The sequence below is a fragment of the Mustela nivalis genome, assembly GCF_964662115.1.
Source record: "Mustela nivalis genome assembly, chromosome: 10".
Classification (NCBI taxonomy): domain Eukaryota; kingdom Metazoa; phylum Chordata; class Mammalia; order Carnivora; family Mustelidae; genus Mustela; species Mustela nivalis.
The window spans coordinates 16,100,087-16,127,772 of record NC_139029.1 but is presented as its reverse complement, the minus strand read 5'-3'; the positions used below and the strand labels follow the sequence as shown (position 1 = coordinate 16,127,772).

Here is a 27,686-nt window from a genome sequence, read left to right as displayed (position 1 = left end):
ATTTCAGCTCAGGTCACGATCTCCGGGTTGTGGGTTGTTAGATGGAGGCCCAGATCAGGCTGTGTGCTCAGTGCAGAGTCTGCTTGAGATTCTCTCTCTCCCTCTCCCATTGCCCCTCCCCCAACACTCTCTAAACACATACATACATACATAATAAATACATATATCATTTATGTAATCATATATATCCTTCCAGAATTTTTTGCATGCTTATTTTGTCAATAACATGGAGTTATACGCTGTATATTATTTTATAACTTTTCCAAATGCTTATATTTATTTCAACAGTAAGGCACATTTAGTGTAAAAAATTTAGAAACTCAAACACAAAAGAAAATAACAGAAATGACCACTGTTAATATTTTGATGTGTACCTTTCTTGTCTTTTTTTTTTTTTTTTTAAGAGAGGGGTGAGGGGCAGAGGGAGAGGGCAAGACAGAATCTTAAGCAGGCTGCACACCCGGCACGGAGCCTGACACGGGCTCAATCTCATGACCCTGAGATCATGACCTGAGCCAAAATCAAGAGTACTTTTCCCTGGGAAATGAAGTTGTCACTGAGGCCAAGCAGGGAATGAGTAGGTTGTCTCCCCACCTCATGGGGAAAATTAAGTTGGCAAGGGTCCATTTTCAATTCAATTGGTGAACTTTTTGTTTTAGTTTCCTTAATGATGATTCACTATCGTTATTTATTATATAAACACTATCCACATTAGTGATATTTAAAATTTAAATGAGTGGCGCCTGGCTGTCAGAAGAGCACGCAACTCTTGATCTCAGCGTTGTGAGTTCGAGCCCCACATTGGGTGTAGAGATTACTCAAAAATAAAACCTTTTAAAAAATAAAATAAAAACAAAAAATATTTGTCCACAGTGTGTCACTTCCAACAAATGAAACAGCTTTTGGACATCTTCTTCCCTCCCAGTCCTGATCTACTAATATACATAATTTTTCCATTCCTATCGGCAGAGTAGACAATTACGTCCCGGTGTATCTTCCTATTGTATTCTAAGCATTTTTTCTTGCTCCTAAATACTTTTCGTAATGATCGTTTGCAGTAATTGCAGAATATTTCTGGTTTGCTCTAAAAAGAAAGGCAATGAAGAAGGGCCAGAAAATGGGGAGTCTCAGGGATTGAGGCTCATGTCTTCTTTCTTCTACTGCAAGAATTCCAGCTTCCCACTCGGGCCTGCACCTGTCCGTCCCCATGGGGCATTCGGGGTCGGGGGGAACCCCGCAGGAGAACTCCCAGAGTCCAGTGAGGGATTGGAGGGACATGTGAAGAAGGGTTGCTTATCCCCTCTCTCTCTCTCTCTGCTGCCTCCCCTGTGTTTAAAGCTGGGGTGAAGATCTGGGGCCAAATGAGTCTGGCCCACAGGATAGTCAGGCCTAGCCCCTATATTTCTGCATTGGTCAATTCCATGGCATTTGGCAATAAATACTTATACAGCACCCATTTTGTGTTAGAAGGTCTTCTGTTGGCCTGGAATAAGCTAGTCCAGGCATGAGATTGGATTCCACAGAAGCAGACCCTGAGACGCAGGTTCAAGTGCAAGGGGTTTACTTGGGAAGTGATTTCAGGAAATGCAGAGAGAAGAGTGAGGGAAGCGAGATGGGGAAGGGAAGGAAGCCAGCCCAGGGTGTGTCAGTGGGCAGGCTGGTGCTGTGGGCAACCAGGGCTTAAATCCGGCCGGGGAATTCTGGGTGACGTGGAAAACACACCTCGGTTCACCTCCTTGAGGGTTGAGGACGCTGGGGTGTTTATCCACCAATTTCTATGTATCTGGTTGAAGGCTGCTCCTGGGGTCCTTAATTCCTTGGCACTTCTGGCCCATTGGCAGCTGGCACTCGCTGACACAGAGAACTCTCTTGAGCACAGTCTGGGGGACCCCACAGCACAAGTCCTTGGGTCCCAGTGCACAGGGAGAGTGAGTGCCTAAGGGGATGTGGACTCTGCAGGGACAGCATCCGCCACAGTGAACAAACCCCACCAAGCTCTGTGCTTGTGGAATTTATGTGGGGGCTGGTTGGATAATATACATAGTAGGTAAGAACATTTTGTAGTACCTTAGAAGGGGATGCCCGCCCTGGACATAAAAAGAAGTCTCAGGGGACACCTGGCTGTGACTGTTAGTAGAGCATGTGACTCTTGTTGGTTTCAAGGTCATGAATTCCAGCCCCAGATCAGGCGCCAAAATTACTTAAAAAAAAAAAAAAAAAAAAAAAGGCAGCCTGGGTAAGTGAAATGGGGAGTGATGGTTACAATTTATAGACAGATTAATTTCATAAAACCATTAAAAGGGGGAAACATATTAGATGGCATATAAAGAGAATGTAGCTACATGCATTTTGGAGAATAGAAACAAATTTTCACATCTGATCCTATCACCCTACTGTAACCATGGTTATATTTTCCTTCTTTCCCTTTTTTTTTTTTTTTCCAGATTTTAAAAGTTTTTATTTTTGGAGATTTTATTTATTTGAGAGAGCCAGAGAGCAGGAGCAGGGGGAGGAGCAGAGGGAGAGGGAGAAGTTGGCTCCCCGCTGGCAGGGAGCCTGAGATGGGGCGCATTAATGCGGGGCTCTATCCCAGGACCCTGAGATAACGACCAGAGCTTAAGGCAGATGCTTAACAACTGAGCCACCCAGATGCCCCTAGATTTTTTTTTCATTTGAGTAATCTCTACACCCAATGTGGGGCTCCAACTTACTACCCGAGATCAAGAGTCCCATTCTCTACCGGCTGAGCCAGCCAGGAGCCCCGATCACATTTTCTTTCAATCTTTTTTCCTCCTAGGCGTTGCTTTTCTTGTATGACTTTAGAAATAGTGTGCATCTAATTTTATGCACCATTTCACTTGTCAGTTTAACAGCTCTACTATCTCCAAGGCCTGTGTGCCTCTCTCCGCTCCTCCTAAGTAAGGTGCCCGCAGGGGAGGCTGACGCTGATCTTTTCCGGCTCCCTGGCTCCTCCTGAGAATAGGCAGTCCCAGGAATGCCAGTCTCCATGGACTCCAGCTAGCCAAGGCCTGCCTGACAGCAAGGAGGAGGGGAGTCTGCTGAGAATTAATGAATAATAATTAGTAACACAAAATAAAGGTGTAGGGGTGCCTGGCTGGCTCAGTTGGTAGAACACGTGACTCTTGATCTGAGGGTTGAAAGTTCAAGCCCCAGTCTGGGTATAGAGATTACTTAAAAATTAAAAATCTTAAAAAAAAAAGGGGGTGCCTGGGTGGCTCAGTGGGTTAAAGCCTCTACCTTTGGCTCAGGTCATGATCCCAGGATCCTGGGATTAAGCCCCGCATTGGGCTCTCTGCTCAGCAGGGAGCCTGCTTCCCCCCACCCCCCCTCTGCCTGCTTCTCTGCCTGATTGTGATCTCTGTCAAATAAATAAATAAAATCTTTCCAAAAAAACACAAAAAAACAACCTTTAGTAACACATGCATAACACACATAATGTACATGGTACGTATAAGACCTCCTTCCCTTGATTGCTTCATTCAGTGGAAGGTAGGGGCAGGTGTCCAGCTCGCACGACTTGCAGCTTCGTCTCCAGGCAGCTGTGGTCCAGGTGGGTTCCACTACTCTCAGCCCAGCAGGCCTGGCTCCCAGAAGCTTTGTCCCCAGCCTTTGAGCTCTCAAGATCCGTCCTGGTGCTAACTTAAAGAGTCTCATCTCCAATTTCTCTTCTTTCAGGAGAGACTCTGTGGACTCCAAGTCTTCAGCCAGCTCTTCTCCAAAAAGGCCACCAATGGAAAGGTAAAAGAAGCCACAGGCTTCTCCATCCCAGAGTTGCTGTTCAGCATGTGTTCCCCTCTCTGCTTTTCTAGAAACAGCCTGGGGGCAGAGGAAAGCAGAAAGCCTTGTATATTATGTTCTTTGCAGACTCTAGGACCTACACAGGAAGACTGAATGGGACCCTGAATCAGAGGGATGGCTCCTTCACTGGGGTGGCTGACCAGTCACTATTGCCCCAACACTATCTAGGGGACATTCTCAAGGTCACGTTGAACCCAGTGAGGACAGAGGTCTGGAGAACTTATCCCTAGAGTGGGATCTCTGCATTTTAGTTACCCAAAATAGCATAAGTCAGCCAGTTATTTATTCATCAAATATTTATTGAGAGGCAACTATGTGCCAGGAAATGTTCTAGGTGCCAAGGATACACACAGCAATGAACAAAAGAAAAATCTCTGCAGTCATGAGGCCTATATCCTAACAAGGCGTGAGAGGCAATCCATAGAATAAATAAATCAGGTGATGATTTAGAAGGTGACGAGCATTGTGGAGACAACAGGGCAGAGTGAGGGGGTTGGGAAGGATGGTCATTTGAACAGTGACCTTTGAACAAACCTTTCAAAGAGATGAAGGAATGAGCCATGCAGATCTCCGGGTCATTCCAAGCCAGGACCCTGAGTGGCAGGGTCAGGAGGCGGTGAAGTGGCCAGGGCTGGAGTGGAAAAGTGAGGCGGGAGAGTTGGAGGACAGAGTCGAACAGGAGCCCTGCGAGGGAATTTATCAGAATGACTTCGGCTGCTGTGCTGAGAACGGGCTGTCAGGGCCAAGGGCAGGGGCAGAGCCCAGCCAGGAGGCTACTCAGTAATTCGGGCAAGAAATGACGGTGGGTTTCCCGACCGGCTGGGGAGGGATACTGGAGAATATCAAGAGTCAAGATGACTCCAAGACTTTTCTCTTGAGCGCTGGCAAAGACTGAATGGGGAAGACCGCGTCTAACTCAGGCTGCAGCAGGTGATACAGAGCTGAGGTGGGGATGTGTTGGGTTTCAGGCGTGTCCTAGTCATTCAGATGGAGAAGTTGAAGGCACTTAGGGTAGACCAAGCTAGAATTCAGGAAAAATGTCTGGGCTGGAATTTGAGTTTCAGACTCATTAGTATGGATCTAGCATTTGAAGCCACAGACCTTGATAGGTGGCTAAGGAGTGATTGTGACTGAAAGAGGGAGTGTGAGCTGTGGTCCAAGGGGAGGTCAGAGCAGGAGGAAGTGACGTAGAGGTGGATCAAAGCTAGTAAGTCATGTCTGGGGGCCATATTGGATGCCGGGGCAACTAGGCTAGAATGGTAAAGGTGTTGGCTTCCAGGAGACTATGTGTGGAGCCGCACAGTTATTTTAGGTCTAATGTACCAGTGAGACTACCACTGGAAAGAAAAGAAGAGGCACAAAAATTAGGCTGTTTAAGGTTTCTGAAGATTAAACAGGCCTGGGATATTGATGGGGTGCTGTACTGCTATAGTCCAAAGTGGCCGCCAGGTGCCTGCTGATGAGTGGCGGATCTGGGGAGTGCTGCGGCTTCGAGTCAGAGTCTGAGGCCATATCCTGCCTCTGAAGGGTCAACTGGTTTGTGGTCAACTGGTGATGTCTTCCATGAGTGAGGCCTAAGAATGGAGGACCCAGGGTCATCCTGGTTCTGCACCAGTGGTTGTCAGTGGAGAGTCATTTAGAAATTCGTAGAGGTATTTTTGGTCACAGTGACGACTGTGACGCGGGGTATCTTAGTTCACACTGCTGTAACGAAATATCATGGACTTAAGCAACAGACATTTATTCCTCACAGTTCTGGAAGATGGGAACGCCAAGGTATGAGCCAACTCAGTTCCCAATGACAGCCCTTTGCCTGGTTTGCAGATAGCCACCTTCTCTCTGTGTCTGCACAACATACACGCACACACACAGATACACGCACACACACACAGTGAGCTCTGGTCTCTTTTCTTCTTATAAGGCCAATAATCCCATCATGGGACTCTAACTTCATCTAAACCGAATCACCGCTCAAAGTCCTCACCTCCAAATTCTATCACATTAGGAGTTAGGGCTTCAACATATGATTTAATGGAGGACACAAACATTCGTCTGCAGTGGGAGAGAGGCAGGAGCAGTACAGTATTTACTAGGCAGGGGCCAGAGATGCTAAATGTCCTGGAACATGAAGGACAGACCTGCATAAGGAAGGATTGTTCTATCCCAAAAGGAAACACTGACCACTAGTCCAGTTCTGGGTGTGATATTATAAGAAAAACATTTCATATTTGTGTAAGGTTTTATACCTCTGTATTCCTTTCCTGACTTAGCCTTTTGACCTTGAAGTCTCCTGACTCCCTCCTGTAATACATTCTTTTTCTGAAGGTCAGTCAAGCAGAATACGTTTGTCCTTAGAGCAGTTGTGCCCTTTCCTGCTTGTTCCATATTGGGGGTGGGGAATCCAGAGAAATACAAGGAAGTCTTGTAAATCCACCTTATCTACTACCACACAGTTTCCTGTACACTCTCCCTCTCGATTTCATCTTTCCCATCCATCCATCCATCCATCCATCCATCCAATGAGCACGTTTGTTGAGCACCTCCTTGCAAACCTAACATGCTCCGAGGACCAAGGTCATGTGCATACAGTGGGAGACTAGTGGAGACCATGGCAGACTGAAGGGGGCACTTACTATCCAGCACAGCTATTTGTTGCTTTGTGGAAATGCAGGCCCTGCATGGCATGTCTTCCTATTTTTTAAGGAAAGCTGGACATCTACATGTTCATATGAAACTCCCAATTTTTTTTAAGATTTTATTTATTTGATAGATAGAGATCACAAGTAGGCAGAGAGAGAGGAAGGGAAGCAGACTCCCTGCTGAGCAAAGAGCCTGATGCAGGGCTTCATCTCAGGACCCTGAGATCATGACCTGAGCCAAAGGCAGATGCTTTAACCCATTGAGCCCCCCAGGCGCCCCTGAAACTCCCAATTTTAAATATGGATGATGTATTCATATTTTTGGGCAACACAGTAGGGCAAACAAAATTCATTTGGAGCCCACCAGCTGCAGCCTCTAAGCCCAGGCAAAGGTGTAAACTCATGATCTCTGCCTTCATGTGGCAAATCACTGACATAGAGGCAGACACCAAAATGCTTTTTGTTTTTGTTTCCCAAATGCTTCTTAAACAAACAAACAAACAAAAAATTGAAGATGTAACATTCAATGGGGACATAGGAAGAGTCTCAATATGACTTGAGAAGTCAAAGAAGACTTCCTCCAAGATAATGTATTTGTGCTCAGAATTGAGAGATGAGAAGGAGTTCGGTGGACAAGCCAGGAGAGGGCCTGTCGGGCAGTGGGACTGGAAGGTGCAAAGCTGTACTATGAGTGAACGTGGTGCTCTGGGAACTGTAGCTGGGGCATCAGGGAGCAAACCCCGCAGTGCACCCCTGTGACAAGGAGGAAGGCTGCACCTTATGGAGAGCCTAGCCAGCTCTCTGAATTGTGGACTTTTCACCCAGCAGCTTGGCTTCCTATCGGTGTAATAACTGCAATGTCCTCGAGGTGGCGCGCAGGAGCAGCGAGCGGGCCTCCAGGTGCCTCCGCTCCGATCTGGGGTTGAATTTTTCTATGGGCTTGGTGATGTCAGATCACAGGCTGTGGGGCTGGCGCTGGCACATCCGGGGAGCAGAAGGAAGCTGTTGATAAATCCAACGCCCCACCCCCACCCCCGCCAGTGATGCCTTCCCTGCAGTTTGTCGCTGTTCCCGATCGTGTGCACTGAAAGCAAAATGAGGCTGGCTGCCTGAAATGCACCGAGACAGGAAGGCCAGCCAGCCAGCCAGCTCTTAGCCAAGGGGAGGGACCGGGGCTGGGAGTGCCCTGCCTAGAAGGTGGTGAGAAGAAAGCAACAGGCAGCCTAACCTAGCCTGGGTTAGGGGACCCTGAAAAACTTTCTGCCTTGTAGAAACACAGTGAGATGTACTGAAAAGAATTTGGAAGCAGAAGAACTCGGTTTGTGGTGTGGCTTTGCCATTTGCTGGTTGGATGACCTTGGACAAGTCAGTTCAGCTCTCTGAACCTCAGCCTACTAATCTGTAAGACGGGGACAATTATGACCCTTCCCCAGGTCATTACGAGGATTAAATGAAATAACAAAATGCTTAACACTGTTCCCAACCCATATAAATGCTCAGTAAGTACATAATCCTTGGTAATAATACTCACACTTAATGTGGCAATCTAGGTAAATTACCTAACCCTTCATTACTAGAATTCTCCTGGGTACTAGAATCCTATCAGAAACTCTCTAAGATGGGTACTGTTTTCATCCCCATTACTAGCCCAGGGTCACAGAGCTACAAAGTGGTGGTGTCAGGACTTGAGCCTTGGAGTTTGGCTCTGGAGCAGCTTGGGTCCTTAATAAATATACCACCTTAGTGTAGGCATTCCCTTGAGGAAGCTGTCATTTGTTATTATGTGTCCTTCCAAGCAATGTGTGCTCCAGGCTCCACTGTCGGGTCTCCACTGGAGAATCCTAGACATTGAGGATATGGTGATGGGGCATGTAGCTCAGTGAGGTCCAGCACCAGGAAGAATCTAGGGCTCCATCACAGCTGGAGAAGGGCTGGAGATAGGCTGACCTGGGTGGTGGGAGGTGACAGACTCTGGCTCAGAGAGAGATCACTTTCTTAATCTCAGAGAGTAGGGTCTCTATCTTTCCAAAGAGGACCTGTCACCCACCCAGTTCAGCTCTATCTAGGCCTCCTGGATGTGCCTTTTATCTCTTTGTGGCCAAATTTCTCAACTCATCTTATATTCATGCATTTAACAAAGACTCATCGAGTTTTGGCCCAGAATGCTATTCCAGGTGCTGGAAACAGTGGTGAACCAGCCAAAAGGGTTCCTATACTCTGAAACCTGTAATCTGGAGATGGAGGCAGACAATGCTTATAAACACACAAACAAGTTAATTCTAGACTTGGATAAGTGCTATGAATGAAAGAAATCAGGTCACATGCTAGGGAGTTACAGGGCAGGCATAGGCTGCTTGACTGGGATGATTGGGGGAGGCCTCCCTGAGAATGTGATACTGGAGCTAAGACCTGACTGGTGGGAAGAGGCCCAGTCATAAGGAAATCTGGAGGAGGAAGAGCCTTCCCAGAGGAGGGAGCAGCCAGTGCAAAGGCACTGTGGTGGGAGTGACAGGTATATTTAAGAAAGAGAAAGAAGCAGTGCAGTGGGGAAGCTTCTATGAACCAAAGGGGAGCATGGCATGAGATTAGGTCAGAGAGGAAGCAGAGGCCAATGTCAAGGGGGCTGGGAGGCCATGGTGAACTTTATGCTGAAAATAACTGGAAGCCATTAGAGGTTAGAGGGCCAGAAGCAGGGAGTGATGAGATCTGCCGTAAGTGTTTGAAAGGTTTCCCCAGGCTTTTGTGTGGCAAGTGGATTGTAAGGGGGGCAAGAGGTTGCCGGGAGACCAGCTTTGGGGTTATTTTGGCTGTGTAGGTGAGAGCCCAGTGGCTAGGACTAGGGTTGAGTGTGGGGAGATTCCCACTGATTGCAGGCAGCCCCTTAAGCTCTAGACTTTACATGCTTCCCAGCCCTCTCTCGCGCACACCTTTCCCTCCCACTGAAATCTGACTCCAGCAGAGAGCAGGCCCAAGGCCTGTGCCCTGCCGCAAGGCCACTCACTTGTTAGGGAGGGTTGGGTCAAATCCAGGGTAAATTTATCTAGAACAGAAAGTTTCAAACTGCATTTAAAAAAATAAATAAAAGCTAAGAAATCCCTTTGGACAAAATTTTTCATAATTCAAAATATAAACCTTACAAGAGCAAAGCCTTCCCTCCCCAGCCCGCCTCAGTCCTGAGGTAGCACTTAGGAACCTTTGAGGAATCTCAAGGTTCTGGAGAATACAAAAATCCCAGTGATCCAAGATTGTCTGTGGTGACAGAAGGCATCCAAGCCAGGTCAAGCCAAACAGCAGAGGCTGAGGAACAACAAGGTCTCCAGCAGAATTTACATTGAAGAGTACCTAGCAGGATGTTTCTTGTCACCCCAGCTTTTTAACACTAGAAAGCTTAGGCTACTCAGTCAGCCTCACTCTCAGACACAACTTCTTGGGCCTGAATTTTCAGAAGCCCGTCATCATCTTCCTGAGGGGATGAAGTGCATCCATAACTCCAGAGAGGTCTGGTGCAGCTGCCCAGGCTGTGCACTGTACAACTCCAGAAGATACCGAGCTGGCAATATAAATGGTGCTCTCTGGAATTAAGAAATACAGCAGCCCTTTAGGACCTTCCACAAGAGCTCAGTGGGTTAAGACTCTGGGGTAGAGGAAGGGACCTTAATTTCTTCAACCCTTGTGTGTCAGTTTTTCCGAGGAGGCCTAAGGACTGGCTGGCTGATCCTGATGGGTTACTGAAGGAGACAAAGGTGAAGGCATCTTGACGCCTGGCCCCCACCCCAAGAGTAGTGTAGAAGCAGCTCTGAAAGGGAGGGAGTTGCGGAACTATCACTCCATCCTCTCATCTGTGAAATGGGGCCAGGAACTTGCCACGGTCAGGGTTATGGAGAAGAGATAGCAAACAAGCAATAAAAGATGGCTTTGGCTTTTACCTTTTTTTTTTTTTTTTAAACAAACCCCTAACAAGTCCTGTCCTTTCTCTCCAACACCCTCAGCCTCACACCCCAGGTGCCCTGAGCCCCTCAACACTGCCCACGCAAAACATGGGTTTCATGCTTCTGTGCATTTCTGCCATGAATGCATCTTCCCGTCCGCTCCTCCTGTGGCCAGCTCCCATCCCTTGGGAACTTGTGGACCTTGTGGAACTTGAACAGAGTTGCACTGCAGTGTGGGACCTCTTTGAGCTTTCTTAGGCTGCGTGGTTACTAAGGGCTGGCATTGTGATACTGATTCGCACAAGTCACCAACAGGATGCTGGCAGGTGCCTCTTCCCTCACCCAGCACCCTCTTTGCAAGGACTCAAAAGGGACCAACAACAGTCCAAGTTTCAGCCTAGATTTTTTGGTTGCATGTATCAGTACTTCTTTTTATTTTTTTAAGCTTTTTTATTGTGATAAAATATATATAACAAAATGTGCATTTCAATCTTTTTTTTTTCAGTGTAAGAAAAAAGATATTTTATCATTTCGAATGCATTAAGATTTGCCAAATATATAAAAACAGATTACTTATCATTGCATATGTCAAGCTGTGTGGTTATTTTTACTCCTTAAACTTCCTAGATGGATTTTTTTTTAAAGATTCCTAGACAGATTTTTTTAATTGGATCAAAATATACATAACATAAAATTTAGCCATTTTAACCATTTTTAAGTGTATCGCGGCGTTAAGTACATTCACATTGTGGTACAACCCCACCACCGTCCCATCTCTAGAACTTTCTCATTCTCCCAAACTGAAACCCGACCCCATTTCCCCCTTCCTCCAGCCCCCACAGCACCATCCTACTTCCTGTCTCTGTGGATGTAATGACTCCAGGTACTTTGTGTGAGTGGATCACACAGTATCTGTCCTTTTGTATCCAGCCCATTTCACCCACCATGTCTTCTGTTCATGGCATCCATGTTGTAGCGTATCTCAGAATTCCGTTCCTTTCTGTGGCTGGATGGTCATCCACTGTATTCCATACCGCATTCCGTGTATCCATTCATCTCTCTCTGGACACACGGGTTGCTTCCACATTTGCTGGGAGCCCTCTGAGAACAGGAACACAGGAAGCCCGTCTGAGCCATCCGCTTAGAGTGACAACTCGTGATTATCAATTTTTTTTTTTTTTAAAGAAAAAAACCAAAGAGTTTCTTATTACAGAAGTAGATATGCTCTTCAGGGAAGATATAGAAAATTTGGATAAGCAAAGATGAGATTGAAATCTACTATAACTCCACCTCAGAAGATAATTAATAATTACTCATTATTATGATCAATAATTAATTATATAATTAGTAATAATAATAATTATTGCTCTTAACAAGGTGTTGCTGTTTGAATGTTTCTGTGTTGAAGCCCCCAGCCACAAAGTGACTGCATTGGGAGATAGACCCTTTATGGGGGTAATGAAGACTAAATGAAGTCATGAGGGCAGAGCCCTGATCCGACAGGATTAGTGTCCTTTTGAGAGAAACCTGAGAGTTTCCTCACTCTCTGCCACTCGAGGACCTAGCAAGAAGATGGTTGTGGGATGCCTGGGTGGTTCAGTCAGTTAAGCTGCTGCCTTTGACTCAGGTCACAATTCCAGGGTCCTGGGATCGAGTCCCAAATCAGGCTCCTTGCTCAGTGGAGAGCCTGCTTCTCTCTCTGCCTCTGCCTGCCACTCTGCCTCCTCCCCTGCTTGTGCTCTCTCTCTCTGATAAATAAACAAACAAATAAATAAATAAAATCTTAAAAAAATAAAAAAAGAAGAAGAAGAAGAAGAAGAAGGTAGTTGTCTACAAGCCAGGAAGCAAGCTCCGTCCAGTACCTTGATCTCAGACTTCCCAGTCTCCAGATCTGTGGGAAATATCTATGGTGCAAACCACCCAGTCTTTGGTATGTTGTTATAGCAGCCCACGCTAAGATGCAAAGTTATCCTGCCAGTCGTCTGTACATACATGTATATATACTTGTGGGGTTTTAAGCCCAAACCAAAATGAAATCATTCTTTTTTTTTTTTTAAATATTTTATTTATTTGTCAGAGAGAAAAAGAGCATAAGCAGGGGGAGCTGCAGGCAGAGGGAGAAGCAGTCTCCCCAGGGAGCCCAATGTAGAACTCAGTCCCAGGAACCCAGAATGAGGAGCCAAAGGCAGAAGCTTAACCAACAGAGTCACCCAGGCGTCCTCAAAACGAGATCCTTCTTAGGCAGTCTCTCTTGGGTGTTAAGAGTAGACTTCGGACTCAGACAGACTCGAGTTCAAGTCTCAGTGGTGTAATTCTGTTTCCTCATCTGCAAATGAGGAGGAGGACAGTATCTACCACCTAGGACCGCTTTGGGGATTTGATTAGAAAATGTCCCTGCAGCACCTGGCACTGGGTAAAAGCCAACTCTCTTCAGTGGTGCTAAAGTCACCCGTCACTAGACTGTCAGCTCCTTGAGGATTGGAGCTTTGCTGACTTTTCTGCTTTACCCCTTGTTCCTAGCACTGGACCTACAGAATAAGGGCCTACTAAGCATTCACTGAACGAGTGAGTAAATGGTCCAGTGAGAAGACAGAGCAGCTAGCATGGTGTCTAACGGATCATAGTGTGGTTTCACGTGGTGGTACAACATTCTGTGACCTGCAGAGCAGAGCGCTTGGTTAAGAGTCTGGGCGCCTGAGTTCAACTGCTTGGGTTTCAGTTCTGGCCTCCACACGTGTGACCCGAGTCAAATTATCGTGATTGCGGCTAGCTCTACGATTCACTTTAAAATGCAACTCTAACGGGGAGGTAAGAAGAGAAGCAGCCTCGAGGGGTTGTCATGAGGATTAAATGAGATGATCCATGTCAAGCCCCTAAAAATAGCACCTACCTCACTGTGTTGTGGGAGGATGAAGCGAGGTCACCCATGAAAACGTCCAGAATGGTGCTCAGGGAAAGCTTTATCCACTTAATGTGCAAATGTCTATTACTGTTTGTCGTCCTCAGATCAAACAGCAGCAAATCGAAAGCAGAGACCCCCAAAACACCCAGCAGCCCCCTGACCCCCACCTTCGCCCCCTCTGTCTGCCTCCTGGCACCGTGCTATCTCACAGGGGACTCTGTGCGGGACAAGTGTGTGGAGATGCTCTCAGCAGCCTTGAAGGCGGAAGGTGAGAGGGCCTGGGCTGGGGGCGGAGGAGGGCAGGGCTTCTAGGAGGGCAGATGAGATGCGGTCTTTCTCAGGAGTGGCACAGGACACTCCAGTCTCTGGTACGGGCAGGCTCCACCGCCAAGGTCATGTCGGGCTGACGCCTGTGCTTCCCGAATCTCTTACAGACGATTACAAGGACTATGGAGTCAACTGTGACAAGATGGCGTCGGAAATCGAAGATCATATCCTTAAGTTGTGCCAGGGTTGTGGGTGCCCGGTGCTCTGTCCGGTGGCAGAGTCTCCCAAGTGCAAGGGACCTGGGACAGTGAGGGGGAGGGGATGGGCTCTGGGGACAGCCCCCTGTTCTGCCTCTGAACCGGAGTTTTTAATTCTAGCTAACATTTTAGTAAGTCTTGCACCCTCCAGCCTCTTGCTAAGCTGTTCCTGAGCAGCACCTCATTCAAGGTTGAGACAATCCCGCCAGGGAGGCCCCTGACTAATCCCATTTTACGAGGGAGGTAAACAGGCTCAGAGAGGTTAAGTCACTCGCCAAAGCTCATGCAGCTAATAGTCGTGGTAGAATTGGGATTTGAACCCAGGAAGCGTGACTCTAGAAATCGAGAGCTCAACCGCCGCGCTAGACAGGCCATGTCGTCATGTGGCTCGGTTGCAGGGTCAAGTATCAGAACGGACAGGGAAGACAGCATTCCTCATGCTCAGCCTTCTCCCTCTTCTCTCCCCTGAAGATGGATTCTCTGCTGGGTACCAGGCCCTGTGATGAGCAGCCGACACTTCCTAGTCTGTCCCTTCTCACAGTCTCTATGAGACGGGCTGTTGCTCCCATTTTACAGATCAGGAAACTGAGGCTCAGGAACGACTGGGTGTCACAGCTTGACTGAAAACCTTGGCCTTTGGATTCCATGTCCTGAGTTCTTTCCGTATGACCCATCCTCCTACTCTTTGAAAGGGGGCTATGTAGACAGAGGAGGTGACTCCCCCCCCAAAGTCGTGTGGGCCCATTGCACCAAAAGATTGTTGTTTGGGGGAAGGAACTCCTGGGTATCCTCCCGCATAACTTCCTGGGACCTCCCCTCCGCTGTCCTTTAATTATGAACCAGCACATCTTGGGCTATGGAACTCCGCACCAAATACGTTTTCATCAATCTCAGTGATTCAGGAACACAGAGCAAAACTCTGAGCTTCATCTTTATTCTCTCCAAGCAATTGTCCCTCCCTCCAAACAGGTCCCCTCAACGTTCAAGCCCAGTTGGAAACAAACGCTGGTGGTCTGGTACCTCATTCCACTCCCCGGCCTGTCTTCCTTCCCTTCCTCCATCAAGCCCTTTATCTCTGTGTTCTTAAAAGGTGGGAGATAAAGGGGAGGATGAGTTCTAGGGGCTTGAAGGCTCTGGGTCCCCAAAAGATCTGTCCTGTTTGGAGAAAGCTCGCAGTAACATGGCAGCCAGAGGGCTGCGCTCCTCAGAAGGGGTCAGTGACCCCCCAGGCCTGGGCTCCATTTTGTCCCGGTCAGGGCCACTTCCTGCCTGGCGAGGGGGAGAGTGGAGAGAGCATGACCGGCTGGCTTCCCACCCTGTCTCTGCCGGGAATTTGCCCTGTGACCTTGAGCACGGCTGCATCCTTTCTAAGCCTCAGCTTCCTTCTATGTTCGTGAGAAGTAACTCTGACCAGCAATTCCCAGAGTGGGTTCCGTGGCATGGTAATAGGTATTCCCAGGGGATAGGCGCAGGGGGAGATGGTTCTATGCTCGAATATGTTGGGAACATAATTGAACAAAATGATGTCTTTCTTGCAATACCTCTCTGAGGCTTCAACATGAGGCTCCTCGTCTTCTGTTTTCCTCTGATAGCTGGACGCCTGCCTTCCAGTGGTCCTGCAAAACTGGGGTTGTCTTCATCACCATTCTCATCTTCATAGCCCCTAAGTGTTGAGCACTCGATGTCCCAGACCCTAGGCTAGTGGATCATGCAGTGCAGCTTGCTAAATCCTTGTTGTAGCCCGATATTTTGTAAATAAGGAAATCTAGGGCACCCGGTGGCTCAGTTGTTAAGCGTCTGCCTTTGGCTCAGGTCATGATCCCAGGGTCCTGGGATTGAGCCCTGCATCGGGCTCCCTGCTCGGCAGGAAAGCCTGCTTCTCTGTCTCCCACTCCCCCTGCTTGTGTTCCCTCTCTCATTGTGTCTCTCTTTGTCAAGTAAATAAATAAAATCTTAATAAATAAATAAGGAAATTGAGGCACAGAGAAGTCATGTGACTCACCAGAGTCCCACAAAAAGCTCAGACAAACCCCCAAGGCCCATCCCTGGGAGCCCTGACACAACAGCACTTGTTAAGGTCTGATCTCACTGGAGAGACCGTTGCCCGTCCCTGATGCATTGTTGACCCCAAATGCCTGAGCGAAATCCCCACTCCAGGGGTCAGCAGCCACTTAGGTGCCCAACCCCTGTACAAGTCCGAGGAAAGGAACAGAAGGTCCTGCGGCTCTTTGGGCTTTGGGGAGTGGCTCCCCATCCTTCTGTGCCCCTCCATGAGTGGCTCGCTGGTCCTTGACATATCTGGTCACATATCTACCAGGAGCTCAAGAGCACAGACATGAAGTACCGGAACAGGGTACGCAGCCGGATCAGCAACCTCAAGGACCCCAGGAACCCCAGCCTGAGGAGGAACGTGCTCAGCGGGGCCATCTCTCCTGGGCTCATTGCCAAGATGACAGCGGAGGTGAGAGTGGGGCTAGGACCCCTGTCTGGCGGGGTGGGAGGCCAGGACCCTCCAGCTTTGCCCACCTCTGTGCCTTGTGACAGTGGTGATGAGCTGGCGGCTTTTTCAGCCAGACCCTCTCCAACTTCCCATCCCTCCAGGCTTCAGGACCATCAGGATAGTGAACACAGCTACTATGACTTAAGCACGGTGCTAAGTGCCTTAGGCTCATTGTCCAGTTGTGTCTTCACAGCATCTGAGGTCAAAGTGCTTAGTATCCCCATTTTACAGGCGAGGTTACTGAGGCTCGGAAGGGTTCACTGGTTTGCCTGCACACCCAGCTAGAAGACGTTAAAACCAGGGGTGCATTTGGCTCAGTCCGTGGGGCATGTGACTCTTCATTTCAAGGGTTCTTCTGAGTGCAAGCCCCACGTTGGGTGGAGAGATCACTTTTAAAAAATCTAAATCTTAAAAAAAAAAAAAATGTCGAAGCTGCGAGGCAAGCTCTTGGGCCCTACAACATCCACTCTTCACTGCTTGGTCATCTGCCTCCCTCTTCTGCCTTGGGTAATCCTGGGCCCAAGCAGAGGAGCAGTCCCTGTCTCTGTGGAACATAGTCCCTGCTGGGGAGACAGACATATTTGCAGCTGCGTTCAATTCAGAGGTGGCGAGTGCCACGATAGAGCCACCCCGGGAACTTAGAGCAGGGAAGGATTGACCCAGCTTGAAGGGGTCAGTAAGGGAAGGAAAAGGGAACACCCTGTCCGAGGAAATAAGTGCAGTGGTTGCAAGCTTCAGAACTGTGCCTAACTGCATGGGTTTGAATTCTGCCCTCTCACTTAGCTGTGTGCTCTTGGACAACGGACTTAACCTCTCCGGCCCTCAGTTTTCTCATCTGTAAAACAGGGAGAATAATAATAACTAATATGGGACACCTGGGTGGCTCTGTGGGTTAAGCGTCTGACTCTTGGTCTCAGTTCAGGTCTCAGTCTCAGGGTTGACTTCAAGCCCTTACTTAAAAAAAAAAAAAAAAAAATAGGGGCGCCTGGGTGGCTCAGTGGGTTAAAGCCTCTGCCTTTGGCTCAGGTCATGATCCCAGGGTCCTGGGATCGAGCCCCTCATCGGGCTCTCTGCTCAGCAGGGAGCCTGCTTCCTCTTCTCTCTCTGCCTGCTTCTCTGCCTATTTGTGATCTCTGTTTGTCAAATAAATAAATAAAATCTTTTTAAAAAAAATAATAATAATAGCTATCTCATGAAAGATTGAATGAGTTAATACATATGAGTGTTTAGGTTAATATAATAATAGGTAAAGCCCTCCCCAGAATTCTTATATGATAGACTCAATTACTGACCATTTCATGTAACCCCAAACACCATGCTGCAGAAGAGGAAATCTTTATCTCCATTTTATAGATGAGGAAAACTGAAGCCTCACACAACTGATAAGTGATAGGTGAGGATTCGAACCCAGATCGAATTTCAGAACCCACATCTTGGAAACACCTTTTGAACACCCTCAGGTCTGAGTGGCCTTTGATTGCCTGGGCTGATCCAGAGGATTCCGGGCAAGCTCTGCCAAGTCAGAGAGGCCCAGACAAGGGGAGGGGCAGTGCATTGGGATCCTGGAGTCTGGCTCTGCCTCAGGACATCTGGGAACCCTGATGCTGTTGGCAAGGGTGTGCCTGTGTGTGTTTGTGGCATGTGTGGTGGATGTATGTCATGTGTAGTGTGTGTGGTGTGTGGACTGTGTGGAATGCACTTGGTATTTATTGTGCGTGTGTGTGCATGCGCGCGTGTTGGTGGGGGAACCATGTAGTGGTTGTATATTAATTTCTCTCTTCACTGCTTTCCTCAAATACCCAAAACAAGAGCAAGTCCTGGTTTTAGCTTCAAATGGGGGAACTTGGCACAGGTGGACCAGGGTTCTCTTTTGGCTTAATTCAGAATAGCTGGTATTGAGTACCTGGGGGGCTCAGTGGATTAAGCACCTGCCTTCCGCTCAGATTGTGATCTCAGGGTCCCGGAATCGAGTCCTACTTCTGTGCGTGTGCCTTGTAGGAATGCTACCAAGACACTCTTCCAGGCAATCCAAGGCATGGGGAGACCAGGACCAGGAGAACCAAGAGCAAGGTATAGACACAGGTTCGAGCCAAACCCAGCAAGTTCCCATAAGCTAGAGGTCAGAATAGAGCTGAATGTCTACATTAAGACAAAGACAGGCCCCAGACATCCCAGCAAAGTAACTGGCCAAGCCCGACATGAGGGCTCCACATGAGGACTGTTCACTAGGACAGAGCAAGAGAATCAGATGGTTGGTTGACCCATGGCCAAGAAGAGTCTGACCAGACCCAGAGGAGCGAGCCAAGAACCTAGCAAGCCTTCCATGGGGCCAGGCACCAAGGACTCTACCCTCTGCCCACCGTCCAGGCATCAAATGAGAGGAGATCTTCATCCCGGGTCCTCTTTGGTCCCAGGCAGGAAGCTTCTGTAAGAAATATAAGACCAGGGCGCCTGGGTGGCTCAGTCGGTTAGGTGTCTGCCTTCAGCTCAGGTCATGATCCCGGGGTCTTGGGATCAACCCCCAGGTCTCGCTCCCTGCTCAGCAGGGAGTCTCCTTCTCCATCTCCCTCTGTGCTCTTTTGCTCTCTCTCTCTCTCTCTCTCGCTCGCTCGCTCTCAAATAAGTAATTACGATTTTTAAATTTTTTTTAATTTTTTTTATTTTTTATTTATTCGAGAGCGAGAGTGAGAGAGAGCATGAAAGGGGAGAAGGTCAGAGGGAGAAGCAGACTCCCCATGGAGCTGGGAGCCCGATGTGGGACTCGATCCTGGGATTCCGGGATCATGACCTGAGCCGAAGGCAGTCGCTCAACCAACTGAGCCACCCAGGCGCCCCGGATCTTTTAAAATTTTTTTAAAAAAAGAAATATAAGACCATTTTTGATCTAGTAAGAATAGTAACAGCTTGGGGCTGGACAGCCTGCTATGTTCTGGCTCAGGAGACAGGAGCGTCCACCAGGGAGAGCCTGGGAGAGCGGATGCCCTTGTACGTGGGTGTTCCTCTCTGTGTCCCACGTCTCTCTCGTTCCTCCCTCAGTCTTCCTTCCCTCTTCTCTTCTCTACGCAGAAACATCCCAGAATGGAGTCGATTCTGAGATGTTCTTTAGGGCCATTGAGTGGCTATACCCTTGGCCCCGTGGGGAAGGAGGTTCTGTCTGTGCGCTGCTAGCCCGGGACGGAGACCCGTGCCTGGCACGTCATAGCCACGCAGCTCCTACTCATGGGGTTCCCCTTTGGGGTTCCTGCTGTCAAGATGCGTACACAGAGGACCAGTGTCCTCTCCCGCTCTATCCCCGCCCTCATGCACCACCTTATTACAGTACTAAACCACCATGCTGTGTTTACTCCATGTGTCTTTGTCGTGGCTGCCTCCGTAAGGCAGCACGGAGACAGGTACATGGATTGGCGAGTGCATGTTTTTCTGTTCTGTTTCGTAGCTGGTACACAAGACCCCCTTTCCACCATCTGACTGCTGACCACATTTCCCAGCTTGAACACACCCACACACACCCTTCCCACTGTGTGTTATTCTCAGCTGTTCTTTTGTGTCTACTCTTCTTTCTCTAGAACTGCTGTTTCCCTCGGGAATTTTTGCTTATCTTTCAAGACTAGTTAAAGTGTCAGTTTCTCCAATGAGACTCCCTGCCCCGGAGCAGTTAGCCACCCTACTCTGGGCTTCCCCCTGTGCTGTGTGTACCTCTGCCTTAAGTACCTGTTCTGCTATCTCGCAATCCTGGTTATATACCTGGTGACTCTACCAGATTAGCATTACCTGGGGGCAGGTGGCCCATCTGCATATCTGAATCCTTAGGGCTCAGAAGCAGCGGTTGGGCAGTTCAGGGGTCAGGGCCTGCCAGCCAGCTCAAGAGAGGTGGTCCTGTGTGGCTATTCCTAGCTCTGTGCTCAATTACCCCACATGAGTAGCTTGAAATTGGCCATGGAAGGAGCATTTACACTATGGAAATTAGCGATCATGACAAATCAGGCTCCCGTGAGCCCGAGGCCGGTTCACCAGCTTGTAAATGCAGTCAAAGGCGTTCAGTAAATTGACATCTAGTATGCTTCGAATGAATGAATGCCTTAGGTTCTGGATTTCCCCCCAAATGAAGGTTAGCTGGGTTTTTCTTTTTTTAAGATTCTATTTATTTATTTGACAGACAGAGATCACAAGCAGGCAGAGAGAGAGGAGGAAGCAAGGTCCCCGCTGAGCAGAGTGCCTGATGCGGGGCCCCTTCCCAGGACCCTGAGATCAGGGTCCTGATCTGAAGGCAGAGGTTTTAACCTGAGCCGAAGGCAGAGGTTTTAACCCACTGAGCCACCCAGGCACCCCAGTTAGCTGCTTTTTGCTTACATGGTCCCAGGTTGACAGTTAGGACCTAGTCCTTGAACTGAATATGGTTGGACTTATACATTGGCAAGGACCAGAATAGCGTAAGGGCACTAGTAAAATTCCCCAGGTCTGCCCTTAGGATTTTGCATTCAGAGGTCTCTACATTTCATCAGGGAGCCCAAGTGGTGACAAAGCAGCGATCAGCACACTGCAGTTTCCAACCTTTGTGCCAAAACCATTTTTCCACGGTTTAAGGAGTCGGGAATAGATAGTGACAATGGAAAAGTTTAGCCCTCACCAGGTTCTCATTTGAACACTAGCTCCGGCCATCCTCCCTTCCCCAAACAACCTCAGCGGACAGGAGATGGGAGACTGTTCTGTAGGAGCTTGAAGAGAAGGATGTTCTGTGACACAGGGAAGCAGTTAGCTGTGTGAACCCAGGAGCTTCGGGGCCTATGCAGGTCAGGGCAACTGCAGCACGTCAAGGTTCCCATCAGGCAGAATGGACTAGGCCATGACTGCAGTTTGGGTAGGCCCTGGGTCAAGTCTAGACCAGAAGGATAAGGGGAACAGCACAGATCAGGGGGTCACAATCCAGGCAATTCAAGCAGGAGGGCTCAGGTGGCTACCTAAGGCCCCAGCAGGGGGTGTGAGCACCAGATCTGAGGAAATGTACACAAGCTATTGACCCTGGGGCGGAAGCTGTTTGCCTTCTGCTCTCCCACACACACCCTCCTGCTCTGGGCCCAGTCGGAGCCTACAGGTTTGCCTTCCCACCCAAAGCAGGATGTGGACTCTCTGGGTACAGCCTTTTCCAAGCAGGGGCGAGGCCAGGAGTCCAGGCCTCCCTCCAGCTCCTTGATCTCAATCCAGCATGTTCCCTTCTCTTCTGGTCAAGCTCTCTAGAAACCCGGTGGGGTGGGGGGGGGAGGGGGCAGGGTCCCTGGGACTCTGTAGCCCTGAAGGGCAGACTCCTTTCTCTCCAGGAAATGGCCAGCGATGAGCTGAGGGAGTTGAGGAACGCCATGACCCAGGAGGCTATCCGTGAGCACCAGATGGCCAAGACGGGCGGTACCACCACTGACCTTTTCCAGTGCAGCAAATGCAAGAAGAAGAATTGTACCTACAACCAGGTGTGGGACGGGGGCTGTGGGGCCGCTGAGGTGGAAAGGCAGCTTCAGGAGGAGTGGGGGGAGAAAGGACTAAAACTCCGGGCTGCAGAGACAAGGCCAAGTCTTGCTGTTCCCGTGGCTTCTAGAAAATGTTCTCCTGCATGTAGAATCACCCAGACTGGGGTCTATGAGGCCTGGCCAGCAAGCTCTGGCCCGCCTTGAAGCAAGACTAGGAGGAACCAGACTTATCAGGCACGGGTTTCTGTAGAGTCACAGATGGTTGGAAAGAAACTTAGCAACAGAAAACTTGGTTCCCTCATTTCCTGCATAGGGAAACTGAGGCCCAGACAGGGTCAAACTTTGCAACTTTGTCCAAGGTGGCCAAGACAGTCCTAAATGGCAGAGATAATAACAAACCCAGATCGAGACTTCTGCCTGCCTGAAATATAGCCAACATGGCCCACTGAGTTGAAGGCATGTAGCAAGTCCTAAGGCTGAAGACCACTGTCCTGGCATGGGGGGGGGGCGTCACAGAAGGCTATGGAGACCCCCTCCTCTGAAGGACTTAAAACCCAAGAACCACCTTCTGTTTCTGGGTTGTCCATATTATGGGCTTGGGGCACCACTCTTCTTGGATTCTAATTTGTACGTAGTCATTCTAGAACTCTATTCATTCTACCATCTGCTGGGCAAGCAAAACTTAGCAAGAGCACCTTGCCCTCGGTGTACCCTCGTGGCCACTGCAGAAATACAGCTGGCCTTGCCATTCTGGAAGAGTCTCTCAAAGCATTCCCATCCAGGAATTCAGAGATGTTTGTGCAAGCCTCCTGCTTTCTTCCAAGCCCATTTCCATGTGGAGTGATGTGTTTCCTGTGCGTTGCCTCTCACCAGAAGTAAACCACCCATTAGCCAAGTTTGCTCTGCACAGAGAAACCCCAGTGTTATAGTCCCTCCAGTGTTACTGCTCTGCAGTAGGGCGGCTGGGCTGAGCTGTGCTCTCCTGGCCCACCCCAGGGGTCACTCAGGAGCCGGCGACTACCGTCCCCCCACCCCCACAGACTCCCAGCTGACATTACAGCAGAGCTCAGTGTCAGCAAAGTAACACTTCATGTGCGCCCAGGGTTGGCTATAGACAATCAGAACAGTAATTGTTCAGTCTGTAAGTGCAAGGGATTTGCTGGGGGAAGCCCGATTCCTGCATATTCCTGGTTTGGTCAAGGGCGTGAGAAACTGGGAAACAGGACATTAGAGTGTCCCAGGGGTCCGCTGACCTTCAACTTACTTTTCCTCTCTGGGCCTCAAGTCTTGCACCTCTGACATCATAAGGAATGGGGTGGGGCGGGGGGAGGGGGCCCGGGTGGCTCATTGGGAAGCATCCCTGCTCGATCTCCCTCAGATCTTGATCTCTGGGCCTAGAGTTTGAGCCCCGCACTGGGAGCTGGGTGTGGAGCCCACTTAAAAAAACAAATAAAGGAATGAACTAGATGATCTTTAAGGGCGCTTCTAGCTCCCTAAAGTTCTGATCAGTGAGGCACAGCCAACGAACGGGGTATTTTCAGAGGCGAGTCAGGAAATAACTCCTGTGGGAGATGAGCCTTGAGGCGAGAGAAGAGTGATTCGATCTGAAGGATAAAGGACAAAAGCGAAAGGGCAGAGGGCTGGTTGAGCCAGTGGGGCACTGGAGGTGAGCTGATGGGCCTGAGGAGGGGAGGGGTACCCTGGGGAGCTCTCAGTGATGAGAGGGGCGGGAATAACAGTGCCGAGCTCTGGGATTTGGACCTACTGCTGCAGACAGTGGGAGCCATGGCAGGTCTTAGAGCAATGGGGGTGAATTCTGGAGTGGTCCAGCTCTCGCTTTTTCTCTCTCTCAGGTGCAGACACGCAGTGCTGATGAGCCCATGACTACTTTTGTCTTATGCAATGAATGTGGCAATCGCTGGAAGGTCTGTATGTCTGTCACTTTCTCCCTTCCCTGTCATCCACAGCTGCTGCCCCACATAAGGAGTCCTATACCCACAGCCAGGAAGGGGGTGTGCAGCCTGTGCAGGGTGGGCCTGCAGAGCGGGAGACAGTGGCAGGTGGTAGTCGGTGCGTGTACATATTTTTGTTTCGGAAGGCATCCAGCGTGGGTGGGAGCCGCAGCCCACCTTTTTTTTTTTTTTTTTTTAAGATTTGATTTTATTTAATTGAGATAGAGCATGAGAGGGGAGAAGGTCAGAGGGAGAAGCAGACTCCCCATGGAGCTGGGAACCCAATGCAGGACTCAATCCCAGGACTCCAGGATCATGACCTGAGCCGAAGGCAGTTGCTCAACCAACTGAGCCACCCAGGTGCCCTGCAGCCCACATTTTATCACAGGCTGGGCAAGTCTGTCCTTTGAGCACAGGTGCAGTCAGCCTCGTGAGATCCACAGAGGGGATCCACAGAGATCACAGATGGGATTTCCTTTGAACCCTGCCACAGCCAGAGGTGAGAGGAAGGCTGAGCCCCGTCAGGGGGCCTTGCCGCCAAATACCTCCCAGGTCACCTCCTTGCATAAGGCAGCTCTGGGAGAGCCCTACGTCACCCAAGACTGTAATCTGTGCTGTCCCAGCCCCTGCAAAGGTAGAGGTTTTGTTTTCAGGCATAGGAGCCAAACAAAGACTCCTCTCAGAGTGCTCCTTCCTGCCACGTCGTCTTCTGAAAACACTCAGTGTGATCATGTGACTAATGTCAGTTTCCAGTACCATCTGACTCGCACGTGCGTGGTGCGGTGTCTGGGCCTCCAGGCAGCTGGCAGGGGCTCCAGAAGTCCCGAGGTATTTAGTAAGGAGCCCAAGACTGGCTGGGAGTTGGGAGCCCTGGTCGTATGTCCCACTCTGCCCTACTCGCTGTGTGGCCCTGAGCATGTCACTCACCCCCCTGAGTGAAAGGGTGATGGTAATGCCTTCTCCCATGGTGGAGGTGAAGATTATTGCATATGCACACACACAGTTCGCGAACAATTATGAGAAATGTTCCTTACAATATTACTCTCACTTTCAGGCCAGGAAATTGAGCTCCTGAAAAACACTTAGCGAGCCTAAAGCCACACAGTTCAGAGCACTGAAAGACAATACTCCAAATTCCTGATTGATTGAGTTTTCAACCTTACTAAGGGCCTTGATAGCCCTGGGGCCTCGTTAGACTTGCCATATTTTTTAAGGTAAAAGTCAGATGATTGTGTACTTTTCCTTTATTCACTTATTGAGCGCTTAGGGATGGGACCAGCTTTGTGGCCTTGTGGTTTAGAGCATGGGCTTTGGCATCAGGTTCGGATTCTAGCTTTATCAACTTACAAAGTGACTTTGCTAAGTGATCTGAACTCTCCAGACCTGAATTCCCTCATCTATAAAAAGGGAGTATTAATATCTAGTCTACAGAGCTTTTTTGAGGAATTAGAGAAGGTAATATAAACAAAGCATTAACAACTTTATTATTTACAGTTGATAGGTCGTATGGTATCTTTGTCAAATTGAAAAAAGGTCTCGCTGCCTCCAAGTAGACATAGCCTTGCACCAGCTAGGCAAACGGAGCAGGAGCTAAGTTTCAGCCCCAACTTGCATTAGGGCCAGCCTCTCTTGTGCAGTGCACAACCTGTACAACCATACCACAAAAAAACCCTGAGCACATATGGACTGGCACATAGAAACCACCGTTCTTATTATTATGATTTTGTTACCTACCAGTATTATGGGAATTTGAGCAAGTCACTTAACTTGTCTGAATTGCTTCTTTTTCTTTGAAAATTGGAGAGATACAGAGTGCCTACCTCATAGGGTTGACCATGAGGATGTAGTATGGCTCAGCTCAGAATAAGGGCTCAAAAAATAGTAGCTCTTGTGATTATTACTATTGGGAAAAGGACATTCTGCATGCTCCAAATCCAGCTCCTTTCCCTTCATGCCTGCTAGTTGGAGCAACAGGGCCCATTTGAGATGGCAGCTACGTGACTCCTGACACCATTGTCACATGGTGTCCATTGCCATGTGGGAGGCCTAGAGTCTAGCCAACTGATTAGTAATAATCACAGTGATGTTTTTGACCACGCATTAAAAGCCCACTACATGCCCGGCATCAAATTTCCTATTATTTATTACCTTTTAGCCTCTCGCATTGGCCAGGGTTATGATCCCATTTTCCACTTGAGTGATTGGTTCAAGGCCACACAGCTAATGAGGGCAGAGCTGGAATTTGGACTCTGGTTTCTGTGGCTCCAGATATTACCTTCTATTTCATGTCTCCCCCCCTCACACACACCCCTTGCTTCCTTGGGTGACATAGGGAGAGCCCTAAAATTGTATTGCCTTTTTGGTTTTGTAGTTCTGCTGATAGAACCACCAGCCAGGATCTCGGTGAACAAGGTGAGGAAGAACAAAGAGAAAGCACTAAACCACTGTAGCTGGAGAAAAAATAAAAATTAAGATGAAGAAAAATGCTGAACTCTGACTGGGCTCTTAGGAATCAGAGGGAGAATTCTTTTGTAAACTAATAATCTGTTATTAAAATTGATCCACGAATAGAGGAGCCTGTTTGGGGTATGATGTTAAGAGTCTGTGTCGACAAAGCTCTTGCAGAAGCTCAGACTTCAGAGCCTCAAGGCTCAGGTGTCATGTCTTGGACTGTAGGCTGACAGTCCTTTCCTTGGAGCCCCTTCCCTCGCGTCCCGACCTCAGCTTTTTCTGAGTTGAAAAATACCAGCCAGACACAAATCTTAACCCACTCCCACTCCCGCCCCAGAGGCACATGTGTGGAACAGCTGGGACCCAGCTTGGCATTAGCAAATGGGACTCCCACACTGTATAGAAAGATCTCTTCCCAGACTCTCTGCTATCCACTGTTTGTAGCTGACTTCAGGGCCTTTTCAGGACTCCAGACCTGGTCCCTCCAAGCAGGGAACACATCTTCTTGAACTCAAGCTTTCTGAGCAAAGGGTACCACAGTGCCCAAGTTCTGCAGATCTTGGGGCTCAGGACCCCACCCAGGCCCTGGTGATTCGCTCTTCACAGCTCCATCTGCGGCCCAAGCTTCAGAGGAAGTCTGCAGGGCACAAGGGGACTTGTCGTGCTCCTCCTGCAATGACACTGGCTTGCTTTTTAAGCTGATAGGAGGAACTTTAGGCAAATCTAGAACCTTCTGGAAAAGTCTCGTGAGCGGGTCTGATGAGCACGTCCTGGGTCTCAGTCCCAGACTATCCCTAGCCTTCTGACAGCCCCAGGCTGAGCCTCCTAGATTTTGTGTTTCCTAAAATGGCCTCAGTACAGAAGCCTGTGAACTCCTGACAGCTTGGGCAAGTCACTCAACCTCTCTGTGCCGCTTTCTTACCTGTGATTATGGGAGCGGCATGAGTGCCCACCTCACAGGGTGCTGGTGCAGAGGCGGCTGGCTTCTGTCTGCCTTAGTTCCCTCAGCAGGGCAGCTGTTAGGAGTAACTTCTGCCCATGTTCCTTATAATGCCCGGGTCTCATCTGCCCTGGGATTGATTTCTGCCTTCCGCCTTCCACCCATCACGTGCCTCCTCCTATAGATGAAACCTGTAAGGAAACAGTGCAGAGAAATCCGCCACCGTCTTCAGCCCTCCCCGAGTCATGTTTGGGGGGCCGTGTCCTTTGGAAGGATGGAAAATCTTCTCTCAGAAGATAAAACACACACAGCTTATCAACGGCAGAAGCAGGAACAAAACCTTGGTCTTCTGCTTCCTGTCATTGTACCCGAAGCTGTAGAAGCTTCGGGGCCGTATGCAATGCTCAGCCCCTACCTTCCAGGAATGCCCAGCCTGGCAGGGAAAGAAACCATAAGCGGTCTTCCACACTGGACAGGATGGATAAATGCCATCCGTACCTGAGGTTCGAGTATGACCCCCCCCGGGACTGTGGAACCCTGTTGTTTACACAGCCAGGTGCTTCTAAAACTG

At 49.1% G+C, this 27,686-nt stretch overlaps 1 protein-coding gene across 1 annotated transcript in view; it reads left to right on the top strand.

Moving 5' to 3' along the window:
* TCEA3 (transcription elongation factor A3) overlaps positions 1-26,294 on the top strand; it is a 36,878-nt gene extending 10,584 nt beyond the window's left edge. The window contains 7 exon segments of the mRNA XM_082687897.1: positions 3,697-3,759; positions 13,394-13,557; positions 13,724-13,785; positions 16,125-16,274; positions 21,629-21,775; positions 23,626-23,697; positions 26,096-26,294. Coding sequence (XP_082544023.1) covers positions 3,697-3,759; positions 13,394-13,557; positions 13,724-13,785; positions 16,125-16,274; positions 21,629-21,775; positions 23,626-23,697; positions 26,096-26,104 — 667 coding nt within the window. The 3' untranslated portion in view covers positions 26,105-26,294.
* The last annotated feature ends 1,392 nt before the right edge of the window (positions 26,295-27,686 follow it).